Source organism: Leptosomus discolor, chromosome 21 (assembly GCF_034619465.1).
Source record: "Leptosomus discolor isolate bLepDis1 chromosome 21, bLepDis1.hap2, whole genome shotgun sequence".
In the NCBI taxonomy this organism is placed as follows: domain Eukaryota; kingdom Metazoa; phylum Chordata; class Aves; order Leptosomiformes; family Leptosomidae; genus Leptosomus; species Leptosomus discolor.
The window spans coordinates 4,873,845-4,896,332 of NC_141411.1; the positions used below are offsets into that span (position 1 = coordinate 4,873,845).

The following is a 22,488-nucleotide window of genomic DNA, read 5'->3' on the forward strand; positions in this document are numbered from 1 at the left end:
ACTTGCACCTGAATATTTGGGAGGTGGTTTTAATCCCGCTGGCTTTCCCTCTCCATCCCTCCCTTCTTACCGCAACCCTGTTTCCCCTTGCACCCCCATTCCCCCCCTGCACCCCCAGCCAGCTGCAACCTGCACTGCCTGCGACAGAGAGTGGAGAAGAAGCTGAAGTCGGCCATCAAAGCCCTGAAGAAATCCATCAACCAGGAGCGGTTCCTGCTCCGCTTCGCGGGGATGGAGTACGAGGTGGCGAGGAAGCTGAGCGTGGCCCCGGAGCGGCAGGAGAGCTGCGGGCCGGGCCAGCAGCGCCTGGGTGGCAAGTGTGGTAAGGAGCATCGTGGGGTGCCCGGGGTGGGGGACAGGCCCTGTCCCCCCCGCTGGTGACAGCCCCCCAGCTGCATCGCTGACGTCCCCCCCCGGCTCTCAGTTAGCTGCTCGCAGGGAACGTATTACCACGGCCAGACGGAGCAGTGCGTCCCCTGCCCCCCCGGCACCTACCAGGAGAAGGAAGGGCAGCTCTCCTGCGACCTGTGTCCCCGCGGGGATGCTTTCGGACCGGTGGGAGCCACCAACATCACCGGCTGCACGGGTACGGGGGGCACGGAGCGGGGCTGGGAGGAACACGGGGGGATGTCCAGGGCTGCAACCTCAACCATCAGCCCCCCTCCAGAGGAAGGGAGAGCCCTGAGCATCCCCGGGACCCGCAGAAGTCGCTATTTGGGGCATTTATCGTTTAGAGGTGACCCCCGGGAAGGGCAGCACTTGCTCTGTGTGAATTGATGCTGCCAAGGCTGCGGGGGGAGAGGAGCTGGACCTGGGGTGGGAGAGCCCTGGGCATGGGGGATGCCAGGACCGAGCGATGCCTGTGCCCGCAGGTCAGTGTCCCCCCGGCCAGCACTCCGCCGATGGCTTCAAGCCCTGCCAGCCGTGTCCCCGTGGGTCCTACCAGCCCGAGGTGGGGCGGGCGCTCTGCTTCCCCTGCGGCGGGGGGCTGACCACCCGCCACGAGGGAGCCCTCTCCTTCCAGGACTGTGACACCAAAGGTAGGTCAGAGCCGGTCCCCAGGGAGGGGGGCACCCAGCGGGGCCATACCGGTGGCTGACGCAGCCCCCTTTGCTCTCTGACCCCCCACCCAGTCCAGTGCTCCCCCGGGCACTACTACAACACGAGCGTCCACCGCTGCATCCGCTGCACCGTGGGCACCTACCAGCCCGATTTTCGGCAGAATTACTGCGTCGCCTGTCCTGGCAACACCACCACCGACTTCGACGGCTCCACCTCCGTGTCCCAGTGCAAAAGTAGGCGAGCTGGGGTGCGATGGGGGGGGGGGGACGACCCACACGACAGGCATGATGTGAATTGGGGTCTTTCCTCAAAAGTATTTAAAAATCCCTTAAAATAGAGTTCGGGGTCGTTTCTGTGCTTTATGCATGCGGGGGGGGGTGTGCATGGAGCAGTGCTAGTGAAGCACTCCCCGCTCCTTGCCCAGTAAAACCGCTGCCCCGTCCCACTGGCCAAACCGCTGGTTCCCAGTTGAACCGGGTCTCCACGCCTTGCAGACCGGCAGTGCGGGGGGGAGCTGGGCGAGTACACGGGCTACATCGAGTCCCCCAACTACCCGGGGAATTACCCTGCCAACGTCGAGTGCACCTGGAACATCAACCCGCCGCCCAAGCGCAAGATCCTCATCGTGGTGCCGGAGATCTTCCTCCCCTCCGAGGATGAGTGCGGCGACGTCTTGGTCATGCGGAAAAACTGTAGGTAACCGAGCGCGCCGCGGTGCTCACGGGAGAAGCCGAGGGGAGGAAAAGGCCGGGGTTTGGCAGAGCTGCCTTGTGCAAAGGGAGAAAGCTGCGTCCCTGGGCGGCAGGAGGGGATTATTTTTGGGAATTGGGTGAGCGGGGGCATCGGCCTCACCCTGCCCCCGCGGGGTCTTGCTGCGTCAGGGACACGTGCACGACCTAAGCGTGGGCTAGGTACACCCGGGTCTCAGCACTACTTTTTGGGGGGTAAAAGGCCCCATTTGGAGCTTTTTCTAGAGCAGGGAAGGAATAACAACATCCCTGGTATGTAACGTGAGGGTTGGGGGAGGGCTCAGCCTCACCGAACACGGATAATCCCCGTCCCTGGTGCCCCTCTTTTCCCTGAGCATTTAAGCACAGTAAAGCCGGGGGTAGGTCCGCTGACGGGCACCCAGCATCACACAGCCCCTCGCCGATCCCCCCGCAGCCTCCCCGTCCTCCATCACCACCTACGAGACGTGCCAGACCTACGAGAGGCCCATCGCCTTCACCGCCCGCTCTCGGAAACTGTGGATCAACTTCAAAACCAGTGAAGCCAACAGCGCCCGGGGCTTCCAGATCCCCTACGTCACCTACGACGGTGAGCGCGGGGCGCGGGGGGAACACGGTCCCAGCGTGCCGGTGCCCCCCTGCCCGGTTTTGGTACCTGGGTCACCCCCAATTCACACCTCCCCTGTATTTGGGGAGAGCGGACTCAGGGATGGGGACCAGAGGTTTGGGGACAAGTGACAGCTCGTGCCCTGACCATGTTTCTTGGCTGGGCGTTGCAGAGGACTACGAGCAGCTGGTGGAGGACATCGTGCGGGACGGCAGGCTCTACGCCTCCGAAAACCACCAGGAGATCCTCAAGGTGAGCGTGTCCCCACCGGGTCCTCGCTGCCCGGGCCTCTGGGGGATGCTGGCACGTGGGAGGATCCTTCCCTTCGGGTCTGCCCCTGTGCCCTCCCGGTGCTCGGGGCTTCGGTTCGGAGCCGCCACGGGGCAGCACGGGGTGGGACGGTGACCCCTCCGCTCCGGCTTGGCTTCCCCACAGGACAAGAAGCTCATCAAAGCTTTCTTTGACGTGCTGGCACACCCCCAGAACTACTTCAAGTACACGGAGAAACACAAGGAGATGCTGCCCCGCTCCTTCATCAAGCTCCTCCGCTCCAAAGTCTCCAGCTTCCTCCGGCCTTACAAATAGCCCCCCGCACCCCCGCCGCCCCCGGGCCGCCCCGCAGCCAAGGAAATCCTCTTCTCCCTTCCTTCTCCTTTCCGATTTTCTCCTTCCTCCGCTCGGCTCCGGCAGGACCACCACCTCTCGCCCCGCAGACGTCCCCCTACAGTTTCTCCGCCGCTCCCCGCAGAGCCGTACCCCCAGCCGGGGGTGGGGGGATGCTCCGGTCTCATCCAGCCGCCGGCGAAGCCGCTCCTCTCTTCCGAAGCATCTTCTTCGTTTTAGGAAACCGAAGCTCTGGTCCTTTCGCCGTCCTCTGTCCTTCGCTGGGTTTCCTTTACACCAGCTCTGTCCCCGTTCTCACCAACAACCCGGGACTTCGGGGGGGTTCATCGTCCTTCCAGCCCACGGGGCTGGCGCCGGCTGCAGCCCCGCCGAGCCCTTTTGCGGAGGAGTGCGAGAAGGTAACGCCGTATTTACCGCAGCGCCCGGGTCGGGGGGATCGGCAGCGCTTTGCAGAGATCGGGGGAAGAGAAGTTTCAAGAAGCATACTCGATTAGAAAGAAAATTTAAAGGAGAGATTGGCAAAGCACGCCAGCGAGACGGCAACCGTGGGGGCTCCAGTGGCCGTCCCGCCGGAGAGCCGCGCTGGCGCTGGGAGGAAAGCACAGCCAAGCCACGTTCCCGGAGAACAATGTCTGGCTGCACGGGAGAAAACAGGGAGCAAAGGAGAAGGACTTTCAGCCGGGTTCGTTTTGGTTCTTTTTTTTTTTTTTTTTTTTTTTTTTCCCCCCACTCCAGACACTTGTGCCAAGAAACCAGACTTTCTTACAAGCTCTGCCAAAGAGTAACTCGGAAAAGCAAGCTTTGTGAAGAGCAGGAGTAAATGTTTGTGCACTAGGATATCCTCCTTTCTACCTTTTTCATATGTATTAAGTGCAATCATTTGAGTCTTCTTTATATTATTTAGAGGGAAGTTTGTTTGCTGTTTTTTGTTGGTTTTGTTTGTTGTTTTTTTTTTTTTTCTACTAGAAACGACAATATTTATACCTGCCTGAGAAACGAGAATGTGCGTTTGTAACACACACAAAAAAAAAAAAAACCCCACCCACCCAAAGCAAACCCAGCCCTGGGCTGCTGCTGACCGGCGGGATGGCGTTTTCAGGCCTTGCAACCTTTTCTGCTGCATTTGTCCCCGATAAAAGCCCCTGGTCGGGGAGGGGGAGATGGTGCCTCTCCTGCTCGGCCTGTGACGGGGTGAGTTTTTTGCAGAGGGTTCCAGGCGTCTTGGTCCGTCCGTAGAGGAGATGGAGCGGCTGGGGTGGCTGCGCGCTTTTGGGCTGAAGCTCCGTGGTTTGAGGGTTGTTCAAGCCCCGTGGGGAGGAGGATGCAAAAACTCTGCCATCACCTGCCTGTCACGAACTCTTTCACTTCCCTGCAGGGGCTCGGGCACGAGCCGAGACCCAGGGGAGACCCGGGGCAGGGCCTGGGGGGGGGGCACGCTGGGCGGCTCCCCTCCGCTCAGCCCCCAAAGTCTCTCCCCCAGGTACGGAGATCCCCAGAGGCAGAGCCCACCCCTCTGGGGAAGCTTTGCGCTTCCAAGGGCCCTTCAGGTATTTTTGGCTCCGTCCCTCCGCGCGTGCTCATCCCACCGGGATGCTGCGGGAGCCCCTCAGAGCCCCCATCCCAGAGCGTGGATCCGGGGGGGACCCCATCCTGCAACACACCCCCCCCCCCCGTTCACCACCGCCCACCTTCCCCCAGCTTCGCAGGCAGGCAGGGTTGGGGGTGATGGGCAGGTGGGTGTCACCGATGGGTCTGTCCCCCCCCCAGCATCTTCACGCAGCCGGACAGGACCCCCAGGGACAGGTGACCGCTGCCACCGGTCATCCCTCTTCCTCCCCATCCAAGCCGCGCTCCCTTTCCAGCCCTGCCACCGGCTCTCGGCTGTCACCTCCCCGCGCCTTCATCCCCATCATCATCCTCTCAAAGACCTGGAGCTGCCAGGACTGTGGTCAACCGGCCTACAGCTTTCCTGGCGGCAGGTCCCCTCCCGTCCCCATCCCTGTTTGCCTCTCGCTGTCCCTTTGGCCACATCTGGGGCGAGCCCTGCTCTTAACCGACCGATGATTTATCGCTCTGCACGTCCCCCCCCTCCCCGGGTCAGTCCTTGCCGAACCCGGGAGGCAGCTGCTCACCCGTTTTCCCTCCTCAATCCGTGCCGCTCCGGCGCCCCAAGAGCTTCTTCGGGGCTCTGTTAGGGGCTGCAGAGCGCTGGCAGAGGGGGGGGCTGAGGTTTGTCCCCAAGATGCGTCGGTTGGAAAAGTCTGTCCTGATTCATCCCAGCTGTGGATTTACCCCTCCTGCCGCCCGGCTCCCAGCCCGTGTGGAAGCCCGACATCTGCGGGCTGAGCTGTTTGTCACTTGGTTGGTGTCTGAAAGCAGCTGCTTTGATGCACAAAAGCTGTTGTATGGATTTGGAGGGTGCGTGTGTGTGTGTGTGTGTGTGTGTGTGTGTGCGTGTGTGCGTCTTGCTCTGGGGCAGTCGCAGCGGAGCAGTGACCGTTGAAAAGGTCTTTCATATTTAGAAGAAAAAAAAGAGAACAGCAAAACTAAAAACAACCCGGGAACGACTAACCCTGCTGCGGTGGCCCCGGTGCGAGGCAGCCACTCGGGCTCACAGTTGAATTCCTTGCGATGCAGCGGGGCTGGTGTCGCTCTGACCCTGCTGGGACCGGGGCTCCCAGACCCTCGGGGTGTCCTGGTCGTCACCGTTGTCACTGCACTGACCACCTCCAGTCGTGTGCCACCCCCCCCAAGCTGTTTTGGAAGGGTGAGGCGGGCAGTATGTCCTCCCGTAACGGCCAAAGACACCTGGTAACATCTCCTCCTCCTCCCCTTTAACAAATCTCTCAAAAATTAATCCCCAAAAAAGTCCACAGGGGCCACCAGCACCACCCCACTGCAGTTGAGCCCCTCCCTTCACCCACACCCACAACTCAGAAAGGGTTTGAAAGGCTGAAAACTGCATCAGCCACCTCGGATGTATTGAATGTTTCGATGCAGTGAACATAAATAAGGGTTGTTGGGGTTGTTTTTTTTTTGGTTTTTTTCATGTTGGAATATTTATATCTGCCTTTTGCAGCGGGCCATGACTTACCATCTCCAGCAAGAATGATTAAAGTAACGAGAAAGATGTAGTTCATGAAGTTATTTGCACTTGATTAAAAGAAAAAAAAATGTATCTGAACTTTGTAAAAAGAAATGTTTGCATTTTGTATTGTCTTTTTTTAATTATTAAATGGAATTTCTTGGTGTTGTGTTGATCTTTCAGAAACTGGCTCTGACGCTTATTTTAAAGGTTTCGAACAGCAGGATCCAAAGCTGGTTTCATTGTTTTGTTCCCTCGGATGCTCAGACAAGCTCTTTTCAAGGGCATTAAGGGTTTGGGTTTTTTTCCCCAGAAGCTTCAATCCCGCACACTTCCATGAGCTCCCCAGTCCCTACACAATGTACTTATTTATATACATTAATTAGATGCAACGTATCTCATTTTTAGCCCAAAACACGGAGTTGGAGAGGGACCGGCTCAGAGGGGGCAAACACACTCTTTACCTTGGCCCTGACCCCCTCCCTGAGCTGCAGCTCCCACCGCCTCCCAGCAATCCCAGCAGATCCCGTCCCCTGGGTCCAGTGGGTAACTGGGGCCAGCTGGAAGACACCCATCACACCCTCACGAGCTGCTGCTGGGCAGGACCCCAGACCCCAGCATTGGTTTGTTATGGGGCAGCAGAGACCAATAAATGCCAGTTCCTCCCACTCCCCCGGAGCCAGGAGGCTGCTGGGATGGGGCAAGATGGCTGCACCAGGTAAGGGGGATGTGGGGGCTACAGCAGGACTGCGGGGCAGGTCCACCTGCACCCTTCAGCTGGGGTAACCCCCCCCCCTCAGTTTTGCTTGCTCTGGATGCAACAGGAGCTGGGCCCCCTCCCTGCCCTGCTCCGCACACGGGGCGACCAGACTCCTTCCCTCAAAATCCCCGACGGCCCGACATTCCGTGTGAACCCACCGCCAGCTCGACACGGCGCTCGCCACCCTTCTCGCCACCCAGAAGCGAGCAGCTCTTTGGCGAACCCCTTCCCGCGGGATTCCGGAGGAACACAACCAAACAGGCAGCTCTGGGTGTCCTCCAAGTTTATTGCCGCCCCGTTAGTAGAGGCGCTGGGGCTTCCCCATGGTGCTCTTGATGTACAAAGCGCGCACGTTCTGCCAGTTCTTCTTCAGCAAGGACACCAGGAAGTTGATGGCCAGGTGGATGTTGTAGACGAGCTCGTCCTCCGTCATCTTCACGTGACCAACGGCCACGGCCAGACAGAGCACCTGGGGGGACACGGACACCAGGGTCACTCGGGCAGGGAAGAGGTTTTGGGGGGAAAATCAAAGATTACAGCTAAGCGACCGACAGAACAGCCCCGTGCTGATCTAAACTCATGGCGCTACCAAATGATCTGTCCGCTGGACACGGTTTCTCCGGCTTATCCGCGGGTGTTCCCACAGAGCTCGCTCTATTTGGCACGTGGCTCCCCTGAACGCATCTGGCAGCATCTGGATGTCATCTCCGAACAAGAGCTCGCTTCCTCAGAGCGCAAAGGGGACTCGGAGGAGGCACCGCTGCCTCCCAGAGCTGGGGAAACCGGGAAGGACGTGGAAGGAGCTGTGCCGAGCCGGCGCTGGAGCAGACCTCTGGTGTCACCCCGCTCACCGGGCAGCGCTGGCACGTGCCCTGCAAACCGCTAACCCGGCGCAGCACAGGGCCCCTCAGCTCCAAACTTCGCCGCCAAGCACGGCGCCAGCTTCACTTTTTAACTGGGGCAACAGCCCCCAGCCCTTTTTTTTTCCCTGCACACCACATGGAGGCCAAGCCTCCCCCTGCCAGCCTCGCCGAGGGAGCTTCCAGGCTGGAGACAAAAGGATTTACGAGCGAGCCGGCGGGCCGAGCGTCAGGGCATCGTCAGCTCAGTCACTGAAAACACTCCAGCACTCGCAAACTCTCCCGTTTGCTGCGTCCTCCCAGTCGCTGCGCCCCCAGACCCAGACTGGCTGTGGCCCGAGGCAGCGCCCCAGCCAGCAGAGCCGTGAATTCTGAGGAACCCCGCCCCCCGAGTCACACCCGAACTGCCGACACGAGATCAAAATCCCTGCACAGGGTTATGTGGGGTTGAGGCGCTCGCCTCGCCAGCGAGAGCGGACGCCCACAGAGCTGCCCCCGAGCCCCCCTGCAGAGCCAAGTCCCAAACTCGCCCCTGGCAAAGCATCGCTGCGTGCAGGGACCCCCGGGGGCAGCCTGGCCCCGCCCTGCCAGTGTCACCCACTTACTGCAAGCAGCGTTAATTACGACTGAAACATCAAGATCATCTCCTCAGCGTTTGCTCTTTCAATCAGTGACTCCTCCTTTCCAGCCCAACGCTCCGGCTGCGCCTCCCTGGGCTGCAGATTTGTCACCAGCCCCTTTTAGGAAGATGCTCGAGGGACACCTACAGCCCAGACCGGAGAGCGCAGCCACACACAAGCGACCCTCCCGATCCCAGACAACCCTCGGGCACAGAGAGGAAAAGCCCCCGCTTTACCTTCTTCATCTGAAATTTGATGGTCGATTTGACCTCGTCAACCTTGGCCACCAGGTTCTCGTTGTGAGTGAGGAGAGAAGGGAATTTGCCGGCTTTGTTCAGACCCGGACCCAGGATTCGAGGAATCTGCTTGATCAAGGACTCGGAAGCCAGGAAGGCATCGTACTTCTTAGCTGGGAGGAGAGAACCAAGGTCGGCAAGGACGGACTCAGCTCCTACACCGAGCCTGAAACCACCAGCTCAGCTGCGACCGCGCTGCTCCGCTTCCCTCAACGCACGTCTCCATATTCCTGGAGTCCCGACTTGCTGAACCGAGGCTGGTTTTACTAATTCTGCACTAGGAATCAGTCCTGTCACAACAGACAAGGACTGTGAGCTCCCTGCCAGCTCACGCCCCTGAACAAACTGGCATTTGTTGAGCCACAGGAGACTGACACTGAACTCCCGAGCTCCACCAAGGGCCTCCCACCACAGCCTGCGCACAGACGGACCGATGGATGGATGGATCACACACCTGGGAGAGGCTCAGCCAACCGCCGTGTCACTTCCTAACTGCCCATGGTTCCATGGCTAATTAGGGATTGAGCAGGGAGTTTTTCTCGTCTGCCCGAGATGGGAAACAAAACGACTTTTGACTTTGCAGAGAGGCGAGGATTTTCTCTCTCGTATTTTTGACTTTGCAGGGAGGGATTTTCTCTCTCACCAAGTGAAAACAATGAAATTTGCTTCTATTCATTTAGCAAGACTAAAGCAACCTTTTGCCTCCAGCTTTCCTCAGCTTTTGCTGCACCCCAACTCCCTGCCCGGTAAAGTGAGGAACACCAGCTAAGGGTGAAACTTTTGGGAAGACAGGAACAATTTTCCTCTATCCCTTCCTTCAGAGGAGAAGAGTGCTCAGCCTTGCTCCTGGAGGCCCAACCTGTCAGCCCCGCTGCACTCCTAACAGGTTGTTTGCTCTTCTGGGTAGTTTCTAGACAGTTTTCTGCACATCAGGCTGACTCTGGTCAGCTTCCTACTCCCTGCAGCTAACCATGACACGGAAATCTAAGCAGAGGGAAAACTGTCCTGCTTACCCAGCCCTCCCAAGTCAGCCAGGGTAGGCCGAGCCCGCCGCACACCACCACTCACCCAGCTTCTTCACCAGCTTCTTGTTTTTGTTGAGCTTCTTCAGAGCCTCTATGTCCATGTGAGGGATGTCAACCGCTTTGGCCTCATCGCAGTGCTGCTGGTCCCCCAGCAGGCAGACCGAGAACTTGGGCCGTGGAGTTGACTTCAGCCTGGGGAAGAGAAGATCCCAGTTACCACGAACCGCCGGTGCCACACACGCTGCTGTGGGAGCCATCCCGGAGATCCCTTACCACAGCGCCTGGGAATCTTCCTCCACGGCTTCTAACCTGCCTTCTCCAGCAGGTCGGTGGGGACAGCACAGGGGCCTCCCACACCTCCCCTCATGTTTTAAGACCCAGGGTAAGGGTCCGTCCAGCCACACCCGCTTAGCTGGGGCGGTCTGAACTCCCCGAGCGGTTCAGCTCCGCGTCCTCCTGCTGCGGGCAGGGCCCGGCGGCTCTGGGTGGAGGGCGCAGGCCGAAGGCTGGGTGGGAGCAAGGGCATTCCGAACCTGACGGTGCCGGAGAACCGCTTGTCTTTCTGCGGGTCGTAGTTCTTCAGGCTGATCTGCAGCTCCACCGTCTCCACAAACCTGGGGGAGGGAGAGGAAAGCGGTGAGGGCCCAGGCGCAGAGCGAGACCTGCCCCCCCCGGCCAAGCGCCGGGGCCTGGGATGGGCCCGGTCCTGTCATGGCGCCAGGCTCTTACTTGCGCTTCTTGGTCTTGCTGCCCTGCAGCACCTCCTTCACCGCCTCGTACAGGGTGTCGCGGGAGACCTTGCTGCTGCGGGGGGGAAAGACAACGCGGGCTCAGGGCTGACCCCGCCCGGGCCCCCTGCGGGCCGCGGAGAGGCGGGGGGACAAGGCCTCCGAGCCCATCCCGGCCACCCCGGCGGACCCGCGGCCACGGATGGCGGCGGATGGCGCGGAGGGGACCGGCACCCACCTCATGGCGGCGGCGGGTCGGGACCGAAAGGGCGGGACAGGCCCGTGACCGGTAGAAATAGGGGCGGATCTCGCGAGACTCGGCCATTTGGGGAGTGGCGCGGGGGGGGGTGGGGGTGGTGGCACGGTGGCCGCCATCTTGTGAGTGGCGCGGAGTAGGGTGGCACCGTGTGGGGTGGCACCGTGGCCGCCATGTTGGGAGCGGCGGAGCGTGCCGGTGGAGGGGCCGTACCGGCTTCCCCGGCTGCCCTCGGCGGGCGGTTCTCCGTCCCTCCTCCCTCGTTAAACGAACGGCTGTGGTGTCTCTGCTTCCTGTCTCGGTCTAGCAGGCCAGGAGCTCCTCCATCGCTTCGCTGCGCACCCCAGGAGCCCCGGCCTCCCCTCAGCAGCCGCCGGGAAGGAGACGGGACGCAGCCCCTACATGAGGAGCTCCCGGGGCGCAACGCCTTGCTGCTGGGACAGGTGCCCCCTCTTGGGCTTCGGTGCTATAAAGCCGCCATATTGAGTTTACGCGGGGAGGTACCCACTGCAGGCCTGCGCTGCCGAAGGGCAAGCTGTGCCTTACGGCTTCAGTGTTGGCAGGGCGCATGCGCTGCCGCGCTGTGCTTATGCGCGTTGACAGCCCAGCGGCTCGCTCTCCCCAAACCAGCCCTGCTAGCCCCGTTCCGAGGGGGCGGGGCCGCGATGCCCCGGAACCTGAATGTCGGGCGCCGGACGACTGAGGAGCCGCGGTGAGCCCTGTCTCTATGCGGGTTGCGGGGCGGGGCGAAGAGGGGTCGAGCCCCGGTGCATGGCGGTCAGGCGGCGGACTGGGCCCCGTCGGGTTTCCTCAGGTCGGTGCCAGTGGAGGGCGGGGGAGGCCCGAGGGGAGCGGGGCGGAGATGGCGGTCGAGGGGCAGCCGGGCCCCGGCGAGGTCCTGCCGCCACCCCCCCTGTCCAACAGGGGCCGGGGGCCCGCCATGCCTCCCCGCCACCCCCAGGGCATCTGGGTCTGCTCCCCCCCTCAGGGCTCGCCATGGCGCCGGGCCCCGTCCTGCCCCTCAGGGCGCCAGGCCTGGCGTTGCCCGGCCCTACCCTGTCCTCAGCGCGCCTTGACGCGGGAGGCACGTCCCCTGCCCTGCCCTGGGTGGCTTCGCACCGCAGCCTACACCTGTCTTTCCTCAGGCAGCGCCTGCTCCATCCCCTTCCAGGGGGTCGCGGCCTCTCCAGCAGCGCTGACAGCAGTTTGCATGGCAGCCAGAGCAGCTCCAAGGAGCCTCGATGCCCCAGCGACCCCGCTGGGATGGAGCCTTCGCTGGGAAACGAGCTGCAGTGCCTCTCGGGAGGTGTCAGCCCTAAAAGGAGGCTGAATTTGGTGCAGCTGGAGAGGAGCTGTCTGTTGGGTGTGGGGAGCACTTGGGCTGGAGGGCACGAAGCGTGTGGCACAGAGCCTGGCTGCCCTCCCGGGTGCTGTGGTGACAGAGCGAGCGGTCAGACTTGTTCCTGGAAATCAAAATGATAAACTATTAGGCTATCTCAGAGATTACTCATGAAGAACCCCCTGCAGCTGCTTTGAAAGATAATGTATCAGCAGAGTGCCTCTTTAGCAAAATGTTCTTGTAGGGGGTGTGGGTGTTTTGACCTCATGTGCTTAAACCAGAAATTCTGTTAGGCTGGGAATTAGACAAGAAAGGGAGGAGAGAATGAGGATGCTTCCAGGGACAAAGCTCATCGTCCTGCCCCGGTTTCTTGCTGTACAGGACAATTTCAGACTTTAAAGTAATTAGAAACCTTTCCTGCAGATCATTTGGAGGATGGGAAGGGCTTGAATGTGGCATTTACACTGCCTCTAAAAAGAGTCTGTCAGTTCTTTGACTTGATAAGCTTTATCTTGTAGTTGTCTGTGGAACAGACTGTTAGCCCTGCCTGCCATTGGTATGGGAAGGGCGCATCTTTTGTCCAGTTTAATCCCTTACAGTCTCCAAAATAGTTTGCCCTTCCTGCCTTTCTTAACGTGTGAAAGTGAGTGTACATGTGTTGGGAGAAAATGAAACTTGAATTGTGCTTTTTATTTAAGGCTTTCAACAAAGAAGACAGCTCTGTGTTCCACAAACCTCTTGCTCTGGGTCGCAGTGCTCTCTGCGAGCACGCTGAGGAAAGCGAAATTCATGTCTGAGGACCAGCCATCGGGGCAGGATGGAGAGCTTGGGCCTGCAAGCAGTGACCCTTAGTGACGGGACGACAGCCTACATCCAGCAGGCTGTCAGAGGTAACGGCTCCTTTGGGCTGCCAAGTCTGAAAGTCTCTCGGTGAAGTTAAAGTCAGACTTCTCAGAAGCGCCCTCACGGCACGTGAACTGACAGACATCTTGTACGGCCGCTCGGTACAGGAGGCTGGCAGCTGCCTGCTAGGTTTGCACAGAAGAGTGACCCAGCAGAAATAAAACATGCCTCTGGTTTGGAAATAAGGCTTTGGAGATGGGAGAGCTGTCGCTGTAGGAAATAAAGGTTCTGTTCAGTCTGGAGTGAGCCCTCTTCTCTCCAGGGTAACCGGGGAAATGGGAGTTCACGCTATGGCCTGCAGGACTCTCTTCAACCAAAACTTCCCCCGAAGCTAAGCAGGATGTTTTACTTCACGGAGATGCATAGAATTTGGTTCACAGTACTGCTTCTCTCACTCAAAGGGGTGCTGAGCTTGGTGTGGGTTAACTGGAGCGATATTGCTGCCAAATGCAACGCCTGCCCTTGTTTTGGTGTTTGGGAGGTGTCCCTTCCTTCACCACCCGCTGTTCCTGAGAAGAGGAACACGCTGTTTCCCAGCCTGTGGAACAGGACGGTGAAGCTGCGAGGCTTCAGGTCCTGGGACTGCTGTCTTGCTTTCTTTTCTGGGTGAACTCGCTGCGAGTTTATTACGTGGGTGGAGTTGGACCATCTTGAAAACCACTCAGTTTTATGACACCCCCTCCCCCCTTCCAACAGTTGTGCACCAGGTGGAAGCAACCTGGATTCCTCCTGTTCAGGTGGGGCAGAGCAATGTCCTCTCTGCATCCAAATAATTCAGTAGCTACGACATTATTATAGGGTCGCTCAGAGTTATGTTATTTTAAGAGTCCTGTCTTCACAACCCATCAAGGGTAGTAACACTTTAGGTCCCTTTTAGGTCCTGTAATTTCTTTCCAAGACTTGATCCTCCACCAAAGGACAAAAACATAAACCTTCAGGCCCCTGCTGATGCTGTTAAAAGCTCCCAGTTGAATTTTTCTCCAGCACAAGTGTAATTGCTTTCTACTTTAGATCCAAAACGCTTAGCACACACCATTCTTTCTCCTTCTTGGCTTACAGGGCTGTGAAGGGCAGCTTGTAAACAAGTGATGACTGAGGTTCTTTGTCCTGTGTCCTCCTGTCTAGGAAAAGGGAGGCTCCAGCACTTCTGGGAAGTGTCTCTATAGTGTCTCTATTCAGGGGAAAGCTTGATAAATAACAGCTTATGAGCGACAGTTTTGCTGCCTTCTGTGGGACTGGTTTCCTTGCAGAGATGCGGCAAAGGGGGCAGCTCGTGGGACCAGAAGAACTGGACTCTGCAGGCAGTGCTGATGGCGGGTTTTTAACCATTTCAGGTGAAAAGCTGATTGAAGGGCAAGTCATTGAACTTGAAGATGGGACCACAGCTTATATCCATCAGGTGACGATTCAGAAAGGTGAGGACCATAAATGCACCTCTTTGTTTTTAGAAGGACGATGTAGATGTCACTGCAGTTGTTGTGTTCCAGCAGTCGGGCTCCTCTATTGGCTGTGGCTTTAAGAAGTTCACGTAGGTGCAGGGTGTTGTTTTTCCTGCCCATGGTTTTGAGGTGGAATGAGCAAGGACGGAGAACGTGTGATTTCCTGCAGAGTTTTCAGCAATCTGACCAGAAGGCAAATTTGTTGGTGGTGTAAGCAAATGGTAAAGCGCGGTTTCACCTGCGGGCGTTCTCACAGTTGTCTCGCAGGTCTACAAGCAAGGCCAGTAAGCCGTGTGCTGTGTTTGTGCCAATTAGAGCCCAAACAAAGTTTGTTTTACGTGGGAGCAGTTGGACAGGATTTTCCTCTGAAGTGTGAGATAGTATATTTACTTCTGGAATAAGTGTTTGGGAGGGGGGATTGTTGGAAGCAATGCCACCTTGTTCATTGAGCCGTCAGCCAAGGTCACCTCCGAAATGAGGTGACAGTCTGAGAGATGATGGGAATTCATTTCATGTGGCAGGCACCGGAGTGGCACAGAGGGATCCTCCCTGACCATGATAAGATGTAAAAGGGCAAGTAGAAAGAGCTCTGTTGCTTTGGGCAGTTCTTCCTTCACCCTCCCAAGCTCCCTGTATGTCACCTCCCTTTTCTGTTCTTAAAAGGTGGCTTGAAACTCACTTTGTGTGCTTGGCTGTGCCCCCTTCCTCGCTGCATCCTCTTCCCTGCCTCCACAGTGAGAGGGGGTTTTCCTTCTCGCCCCTGCTCCCCCTGCCATGGGATGTTTGTGTTCTCCTTTACACGCCCCTGTGGCAGAGCTGTCCTTGTCTGAGACATAATCTGTCATTTTGGAATTCATGAGGTACTGCATCACCCCAATAAGCTGAAGGAGTGTGGTGAAGCTATGCACGAAGCCTTAAAAACCTCATAATTCATGTCAGAAGGGCTCAAACGGTGTCTTAAAACCTACAGTTGTGGTTGACTTTCAGTGCAAGCAGGCAGCCCTGCTGTCTCCTCTTCTGAGGGTGGGAACACTGTAGGGTTCAGGATCGGACGTGGTATCCCCTCCATCCCATCTGAGCCTTCCAGTAAGGTGTGTGGATTTTTTTTTTTTTGCCTTTTCTTTTAGAGTCTGTGACTTTTGAAGACGGTCAGCCAGTGGTGTTGGAAGATGGCAGTACGGCCTACATCCACAGCACAGCTAAAGGTAAGGAGTCTTCCCTGTTCTTCCCTGGGCAGCTGGAGCTGCCCTTGTAGCCCAGGGAGATGGAGTGCCTCACGCTCTGCAGCTCTTTTACCTTTGATTTTATTCCTTTCCTCTTGCAGAAAGTTATGACTCCAGCACCTTCGAGGCCGTCCAGCTGGAGGATGGTTCCACTGCCTACATACATCGTCCTGTCGTCGTGCCACCTGGCAGCACCATCCTGGAAGTGCCGGCAGGAACTGGGCTGGAGGAGCTGGCTGGGGAGGAGGAAGGTGATGCCTTTGATGTGGAGACCAGGAATGCGTTACAGCAGTACGGCGGCAAGGTGAGGGCGCAGCGCTGCTTTCGAGGTCTGCCAGCAGCACGGAGGGGCTGGTGTTAACAGTCCATGTTTGGCCCGAGGTTTGAGCGTCCTCCCTTCATTAGTACGGCTGTACATTTATTTTTCAGCAGTGCCAGCTTTGAGAAGAGAAGCTGGACAGGGCTGCAGTGCGAGTGCCACCACTGGCAGGTGGCTGACAGTCAAAGACCTAGAACGGGGCAGTTTCCTGCTGGACCCTCTAGCTCGTTCCTACAGTGCTGGGCCTGCTGCAGGCACAGATTTGGGGAGAGCAGAGAGCTTGGACTTTTTGTTCCTTGCTGTAAATGCCCATCCATGTAGGTGTGTTCTTCCTGTTTGCCTGGGTTTCTCAGAATGCCACCTGGGTACGATGCTCTCTCCCACAGATTGAGGCAGCAGATCAGGACTAGCCTTTTGATGTCAGGAGTCACTAAGTTATGGCCGCTGTTCCCCGTGTTGACAAAGGCCTCAAAACCCCAAACACCTTCACCTCCTGACGGGCTGTCGCTGCAGCACTCCATCTCAACGGCCTGGTGCTGCCGTTTTCTCCCGTCTCCGTGGTGCTGTGTGAGAAGGGGCTCCCAGGAGCGTGCTGGTACAGCGCTCACCTGGGCAGCGTTCAGATTTGTCCATGGAGACCTTCCTGCTGTGGTAGGACCAGCCTCCCCTAGCTCTCCAGAGAAGGTTGTGCTGGCACTGTAGATGGGAATGCTTTCCTGCTGGGGTGGTTCACCTGTTCCACGCTGTTCAGGGAGGCGTGAACAGTGCCCGTGCTTCTTTACCTGCAGGTGTCTGAAGAGGAGGAGGAGGAGGGAGTGACGGACACCTGCCGTACGAAGAGCGATGACTCCAGCGACGTCCCTTCCCAGGTCTGAATTTTTCAGTGGCGCATTTCTGAAACTAGGCTGAACTCCGGTGGATGCAGAGCGCTTTGCCACCTCGTAATTAAAAAAATCTTTGTGGCTTCTCTGCAAGGTTAGCAAATAGATTAGCTGTGAGTTTACAGGTGAGCTCAGTGAAGCCCAAAGAGGTGTCTGAGAACACCCTGGGAGGTGGGAACGGGAAATGCTGGTTCCTAGAGCTCTGCCCTGTCACCGGGGTTTTACCCCGTGTGCACAAGTTGGGTTTGTAGGAACACGTTTTTGTGAGGATAACTGACGGAGGGCGTGTGTATGGCGAGGAGGGAGACGGTTTGTGCGGGCTTTGCCGAGCCTGCTGTGCTGAATTCACTTCCATTTGTCTCTCGGCAGGATTTGCAGGAGGAGGAAGTGCCCAGCGAGGAGCAGGGGCAGGCGGTCAGCAGCAGAGCTTTCCGTTGTGGGCACCAAGGCTGTGGCCGCCTCTACACCACCGCCCACCATCTAAAGGTAAAGAGGTCCCACGCGGCGTGCAGGCCACACGTAGCCCCGTGCCGCAGCTATAGAAAAGGCCGAGTTGTGTGCTTGGCTCCCCGAGAGATCCAGGCGTGTTCCTTGGCCAAGGTGAAACCCAACAGAGAACTTCAGAGTCTCCCCACCAGCCGGGTTTCTCCACGCTGTTTTCCTTCCTCCTTGGACCTCATTTTAGGGACCTGTTCTTTCTTTTCCAGGTACACGAACGTGCTCACACAGGTGACCGACCGTATACGTGCAACTTCCCAAGCTGTGGGAAAGCGTTTGCTACAGGTAACAACTTCTCTTTTGAGCAAATTTTGTTTTCTGTCCAGTCCAAACAACTCTTGAGTATCAGCCCTGGCTTTTTTCCAGCAGAGCCCAATGAGCAGAGCTTTTAAAGCCTTCTGAGAAGGAACTGCAGCATGGGGGACTGCCTGGGACTTCATTGATTATGGGCAGATTAAAGGAGTTACAGGAAGAAGCTGAGTTGTCAGTGGTGTTGTGAGGCTGTTTGGATATTTCTTCCCCTTTGGCTTTGCAGACACAGGACGGACGTTCGAAAATGCACCATCTGCGAGGTGGGACGCAGCTTGCCGTGGTATTTCCTTCTTGTAATGAATTGTGGTTGCTTTCCTGGGCAGGGTATGGGCTGAAGAGCCATGTGAGAACACATACTGGTGAGAAACCATACAAGTGTCCAGAAGATGTGTGTAGCAAAGCCTTCAAAACCTCCGGAGATCTCCAGAAACACATCCGGACGCACACAGGTGAGCAGCACAGAACTGAGCTGCCCATTGAAAGGGTCCTCAAGATAAAGTGCTGCTTCAGCCTTTGTCCAGGACATTTTTGCGTTCTGGTGAAGCAAGGCAGAACTGAAGCTGTCTTCAGGCAGAAGTAGGTGGGTGGTTGAAGTAGCACAAGGGATTCTCGAGACTGTTACAAAGAGCAGAGCAAAAGGGGCAGGAATGTCAGCGTCGCTGGAGGAAACGTGCCAGCAGGTGGGTGTGATCTGGGGTCTCATTCTTGGAATATTGTGGAGGAGCGAAGGGGTACGGGTGTCCAGGGCATTCCAAGTAGCCGTGCTGCAGCAGGATTGTCATCCCCTTTCCTCCCCACGCAGGTGAGCGTCCCTTCAAGTGCCCCTTCGTGGGCTGTGGCCGCTCTTTCACCACGTCCAACATCCGCAAGGTTCACATCCGAACGCACACGGGCGAGCGGCCGTACATGTGCCCGGAGCCCGGCTGCGGGAGAGGCTTCACCAGCGCCACCAATTACAAGAACCACATGAGAATCCACACAGGTGAGAGAAGGAGAAGGTGAAACGCAGACAGCTCCTGCCTGCGCTGACAGCGTGGGGCAGCAGGGAAATCTGTGGGACTGAAAGGGTCATTTCCAGGCCAGGCATGGCGGGGGTGGATCTGGGGGTAGCCAGGGAGTTAAAGGAAATCGGAATTGCTTTATTGGGCTGATTATTGTTGCACTGGTTTGTCTCCAGCTCTTCCCTCTCGATGGGGAATCCCTCCCCAGAGCATGAGGCGGGGGGGGGTGAGTGGGTGTCTTGGTTTGAAAGACAGGTGTCTGGGGAGGAAGGCAGGAGCCTCCCTTGAAATGGAAAGTGCAACCCCCTTCCCTCCAAATTATTATAATTTGAAATTAACGGGCCTTCAGGCAAAGATATGGGGAATAGGAATAACAGTTCTTTACTAATATATATATATATATATATGTAACACAAGGCAGGGAAAAACAAACCCCCTGGTTTACACGGACAGAGTCAGGAATACAACCTGACCCCCTGTTAGGGGGGCAGTAGCAGTCCGATAAGATGCTGGCTGCCGTCCTCCTGAAGCGATGGGTGTAGTTCTGTGGAAGCAGCGATCAGGTAAAAGGGTCTGGTCTTCCTCCGAAGGTCCAGTGGTAGGTTGGTAGCTCTTGTCCTCTGGAACTCCAGTGGGGGGAAAAGCTCCTCTGGGAATCCAGTGGAAGAAGGCTGCTCGGGTGTTGGAGATCTCCGTTTTTATTTGGCATGGACTGCTTGGCTCCTTGCCCCCGGGCGGAGCATCTCACCATGGGATGGGGAGTCGTGAGGCAGTTCCTTGATGGGCCATGAACAGGAGATAGCCCAGGAGCGAGTTATCGATGGGTCAGGCGATAAGGCCTTGTTGTGCCCATCGACAGGAGATAGTCCAGAGGGGGGAGGCAGGGAGCACCGCCCCACCTGGTCTCAACAGCTCCTCAAGATGGTGACAGAATACTTTTGTTTTCCTTTTGGCACATTTTACACTGTCACCCAGGACAGTGGGTTAAGCTCTGCTCTGTGGCCTCTGCCCTAGGAGAGAAGCCGTACATGTGCACCGTGCCGGGCTGTGGCAAGCGCTTCACGGAGTACTCCAGCCTCTACAAGCACCACGTGGTCCACACGCACTGCAAACCCTACACCTGCAATAGCTGTGGGAAGACCTACCGCCAGACCTCCACCCTGGCCATGCACAAGCGCAGCAGCCACGGCGAGCTGGAGGCCACGGAGGAGAGCGAAGAGGCTCTCTACGAACAGCAGCAGCTGGAGGGTGAGCAGCCACGGCCCCAGCGCCTGCAGCAGGCTCAGGTCAGGCCGTGTGGCAAAGGGGACGGAGGGGACAGCAAGGATCTGCAGCCGCTCCCCTCTCTCAGACCCAGGCCTGTGCTGTGGCCTCCTGCCTCCCCCACCAGACCCAGATCTGTGTCACAGACCAGGGAAGAGGGGCTCCCCGTGGTCCTTGCTGTATGTCACGGGTTGGGAACGGACTCCCGCCCGTCCTGTAGTACAGGGAGAGGTAAAGACCCTTCTTCCCAGGCCAGCACCGGGCTGTTGTCACCATGATCCTGTGCTCTTTACTGGCCCTTCAGGCAACAGGCAGGTCCCGGGGTCAGGCGTGTGCTTTCACGCTCCGATTAGCGCTTCCCTGACTCCGCTGCTCTTCCCCTTCCCTGACTCAGCTGCTGCTGCTGACAGAGGCTCCCCCCTGAAGAGCCAGCGTATTGCTTTCCTGTCAGAGCTGGAGGAAGATGAAGAGGAAGATGAAGATGGTATGCCTACGCAGGTCTCACTTATCTCTCAGGGTGGGACAGAGCAGGTACGGACACAAACAGCCTCCAGCACGTGGGGGACAGCAGTTAATCGGTGTGAGATTCTGCCTCTACCCAGCCTTGGTGTTCTCTTCAAGGCTTTTTTTCAGCGTAAAACAGACCCTGGGGGTTTCATGGGCTCGGTCTGTCCTGAGGCCTCCCTGCTTACAGCCTTACCCCGCTGCTGCAGCCTTGATGGGAAGGGAGAACCGCAGGCCTCTGGTCCTGAGGGCAGGGGTTTGCCCGGGCGGGTGTGCAGCGCCTGGCAGCCCTCGCCTCCCGGGCAGCTGCGAGGGGCAGCTCCCAGTCTCTGCTGGCACAGGCTGCGTTAGGAGATTGTTTTGTCGTCGTTTGTGTACGGCAGGGCTTCTCTTGTCCTCCCCTCCCCCGGCTGCCTGCCTGCTGACTGGGAAAAACCCCCTCTGTGGGACGGGGCAGAGGAAACAGCTGCCACGAGTGACGCTCGTTTCCTCTTGGTCCGAGATGCTCCCTGCTGCAGCCGTGCACGAGCTGTCCCTTCAAAGCCTGGAGAGGAGGCGCTCAATGGGAAGGGGAGGTGTGGTAGAAGGGGGAGGGCTGGAGACCTGAGGGCTGGGAGTTCTCCATCGATTCTGCCCACGACCCCGGGCAAAGTCCTCGGCGTTCCCTGTGCCCCAGGTCTTGCACGCAGAGGAGGAGAGAATGTTTCATCCTTAGCGAGAGCGTCGCGTTGCTGAACTCGGGAGTTGCGTGAGGCTTCCTGAGAAGCCGTCCCGGCTGAGAGCACCCGCTGTTGTCCCGCCCAGGTCAGTTTGTCCCAGGAAGACCTGCAGGCCCTGGGCAGTGCCATCAGCGTGGTGACGCAGAGCGGTGCCCTGGCCGTGCCCGAGGACGAGCTGGCGGGGGATGGCACCCACCCCGTGACCGCGGCCAGCGCTGATGGCGCCGAGACACAGCCGGTACGGACAAAACTGGGACCTTCCCTTTTCCCTGCGGAAAAACAACCTGGGAGAAGGGAACTGCATTTTCTCTTAAAACACAGTGGTTTTCTCTCTGAACTTTTCCCAGGTTACCGTAGTCCCTGCTGGGGCAGTCGCATCCGAAGCATCGGCCATCGCGTCCCTCCGGCCTCAGCAGGTGGCATTGCTGCCTGCTGCCAGCGGCACCCACGCCGCAGTGCAGGTACCACGCAGCTCCTGCCGCCCGCCCCTCCGTTCCCCCGGCCACCCGCTGGCTTCAGCGCTTGCCCTCGTGCTCTGCTGCCTCGCCCCTTGCCTGGGGTGCTTGCTCCTTGATTCCCGGATGCCCTGTGCGTAGAGGAGAGCAGGGACGTGCTCCTTGGATTGCAGAACGCTCCGTTGCCAACAGCCTTTCCCCATCGTAGCTGTGTCTCTGCTTTGCCCCTCTGCTTCCTACCTGCGTCGCCCACCGCCAATCCCTGTACCTCGGTCCTGCTGGGGGCTGCCCTGAGCGAGCCCACGGCTCCTGAGCCCACCCTTTGGGAACCCTTTGGGAACCCTTTGGGAGGCCAGGGTTCTCTCTCTCTCCCTCTCTTTCCTCCGCTAGCTGGAAGAGCAGCAGAGCCTGGAGGAAGCCATCAGCATGGCCGCAGCAGCAATCCAGCACGAACCCGTAACGCTCGAGGCAGCCGTGCATGAGAGTGGGTGCTGAGACCCTGCAGAGCCCCCTGGGCAGGGGGAGCGGCACCCCCGGCCTCTTCTCCCCAGGGGCATCGGGAGCTGCAGGAGGCAGCCCGGCTGGCAGGCGGAAGAGCTGCGGGACAGAGCGAGGGAAGGGGTCCTGGACCAGCAGCTGGCGTGTGCCCGCCCAGGCAGTGGGAGCTGCTGCTGCAGAGTGACCCTCGGGGGGCCCTTCTCGCCAAGGGGGGGCCCTTCTCGCCAAGGGGGGGCTCTTCTCTCCAAGGGGGGGCTGTCAGAAGATACTTGGCCGCTGCCTTCTGCTGGAGGCTCTGCTGTTTTCCTGGGCTCTGAGCAGCAACTTCCCTGCTCCTTGCCTTAGGCACTGACTCCCTCTGTCCGGAGGAGGTGGCAGATTGTCTCTTCCAGTATTTATTTCTCCACGGCTGAGATTTCCAAGACCTGGCAGTCTTCTGCAGTAGAAGTGGAGCCGCAGAGACTCCAGCAGTCTCTGGGAGTG

General features: G+C 58.3%; 3 protein-coding genes across 4 annotated transcripts in view; 2 read left to right on the top strand and 1 right to left on the bottom strand.

Moving 5' to 3' along the window:
- The window catches only part of SCUBE3 (signal peptide, CUB domain and EGF like domain containing 3), a 34,715-nt gene extending 31,733 nt beyond the window's left edge, over positions 1-2,982 (top strand). Inside the window, exons 16-23 of the mRNA XM_086476419.1 lie at positions 119-322; positions 425-586; positions 873-1,040; positions 1,134-1,295; positions 1,557-1,754; positions 2,227-2,379; positions 2,570-2,649; positions 2,833-2,982. Coding sequence (XP_086332545.1) covers positions 119-322; positions 425-586; positions 873-1,040; positions 1,134-1,295; positions 1,557-1,754; positions 2,227-2,379; positions 2,570-2,649; positions 2,833-2,982 — 1,277 coding nt within the window. The remainder of the gene's footprint in view (positions 1-118; positions 323-424; positions 587-872; positions 1,041-1,133; positions 1,296-1,556; positions 1,755-2,226; positions 2,380-2,569; positions 2,650-2,832) is intronic.
- A 4,150-nt stretch (positions 2,983-7,132) lies between these two features.
- On the bottom strand, positions 7,133-10,672 carry RPL10A (ribosomal protein L10a). The gene is made up of 6 exons (XM_086476475.1): positions 10,634-10,672; positions 10,397-10,471; positions 10,201-10,281; positions 9,711-9,859; positions 8,583-8,755; positions 7,133-7,335 (listed from the first exon to the last, which is right to left on the bottom strand). The coding sequence occupies exons 1-6, from the start codon at positions 10,636-10,638 to the stop codon at positions 7,165-7,167; spliced, it is 654 nt and encodes a 217-aa protein (XP_086332601.1). The 5' UTR covers positions 10,639-10,672; the 3' UTR covers positions 7,133-7,164.
- Positions 10,673-11,401: 729 nt separating this feature from the next.
- Positions 11,402-22,181, top strand: ZNF76 (zinc finger protein 76). Of its 2 annotated transcripts, XM_086476387.1 has the most exons (15): positions 11,402-11,465; positions 12,689-12,880; positions 14,228-14,308; positions 15,460-15,537; positions 15,657-15,859; positions 16,663-16,743; positions 17,125-17,241; positions 17,463-17,538; positions 17,889-18,014; positions 18,368-18,547; positions 19,581-19,814; positions 20,224-20,360; positions 21,138-21,290; positions 21,400-21,513; positions 21,898-22,181. In XM_086476387.1, the coding sequence occupies exons 2-15, from the start codon at positions 12,808-12,810 to the stop codon at positions 22,000-22,002; spliced, it is 1,758 nt and encodes a 585-aa protein (XP_086332513.1). In that variant the 5' UTR covers positions 11,402-11,465; positions 12,689-12,807; the 3' UTR covers positions 22,003-22,181. The 2 variants fall into 2 exon arrangements, with proteins under 2 accessions (XP_086332513.1, XP_086332514.1); XM_086476388.1 differs by lacking the exon at positions 11,402-11,465 and having other exon boundaries at positions 11,884-12,880.
- Positions 22,182-22,488: the final 307 nt, after the last annotated feature.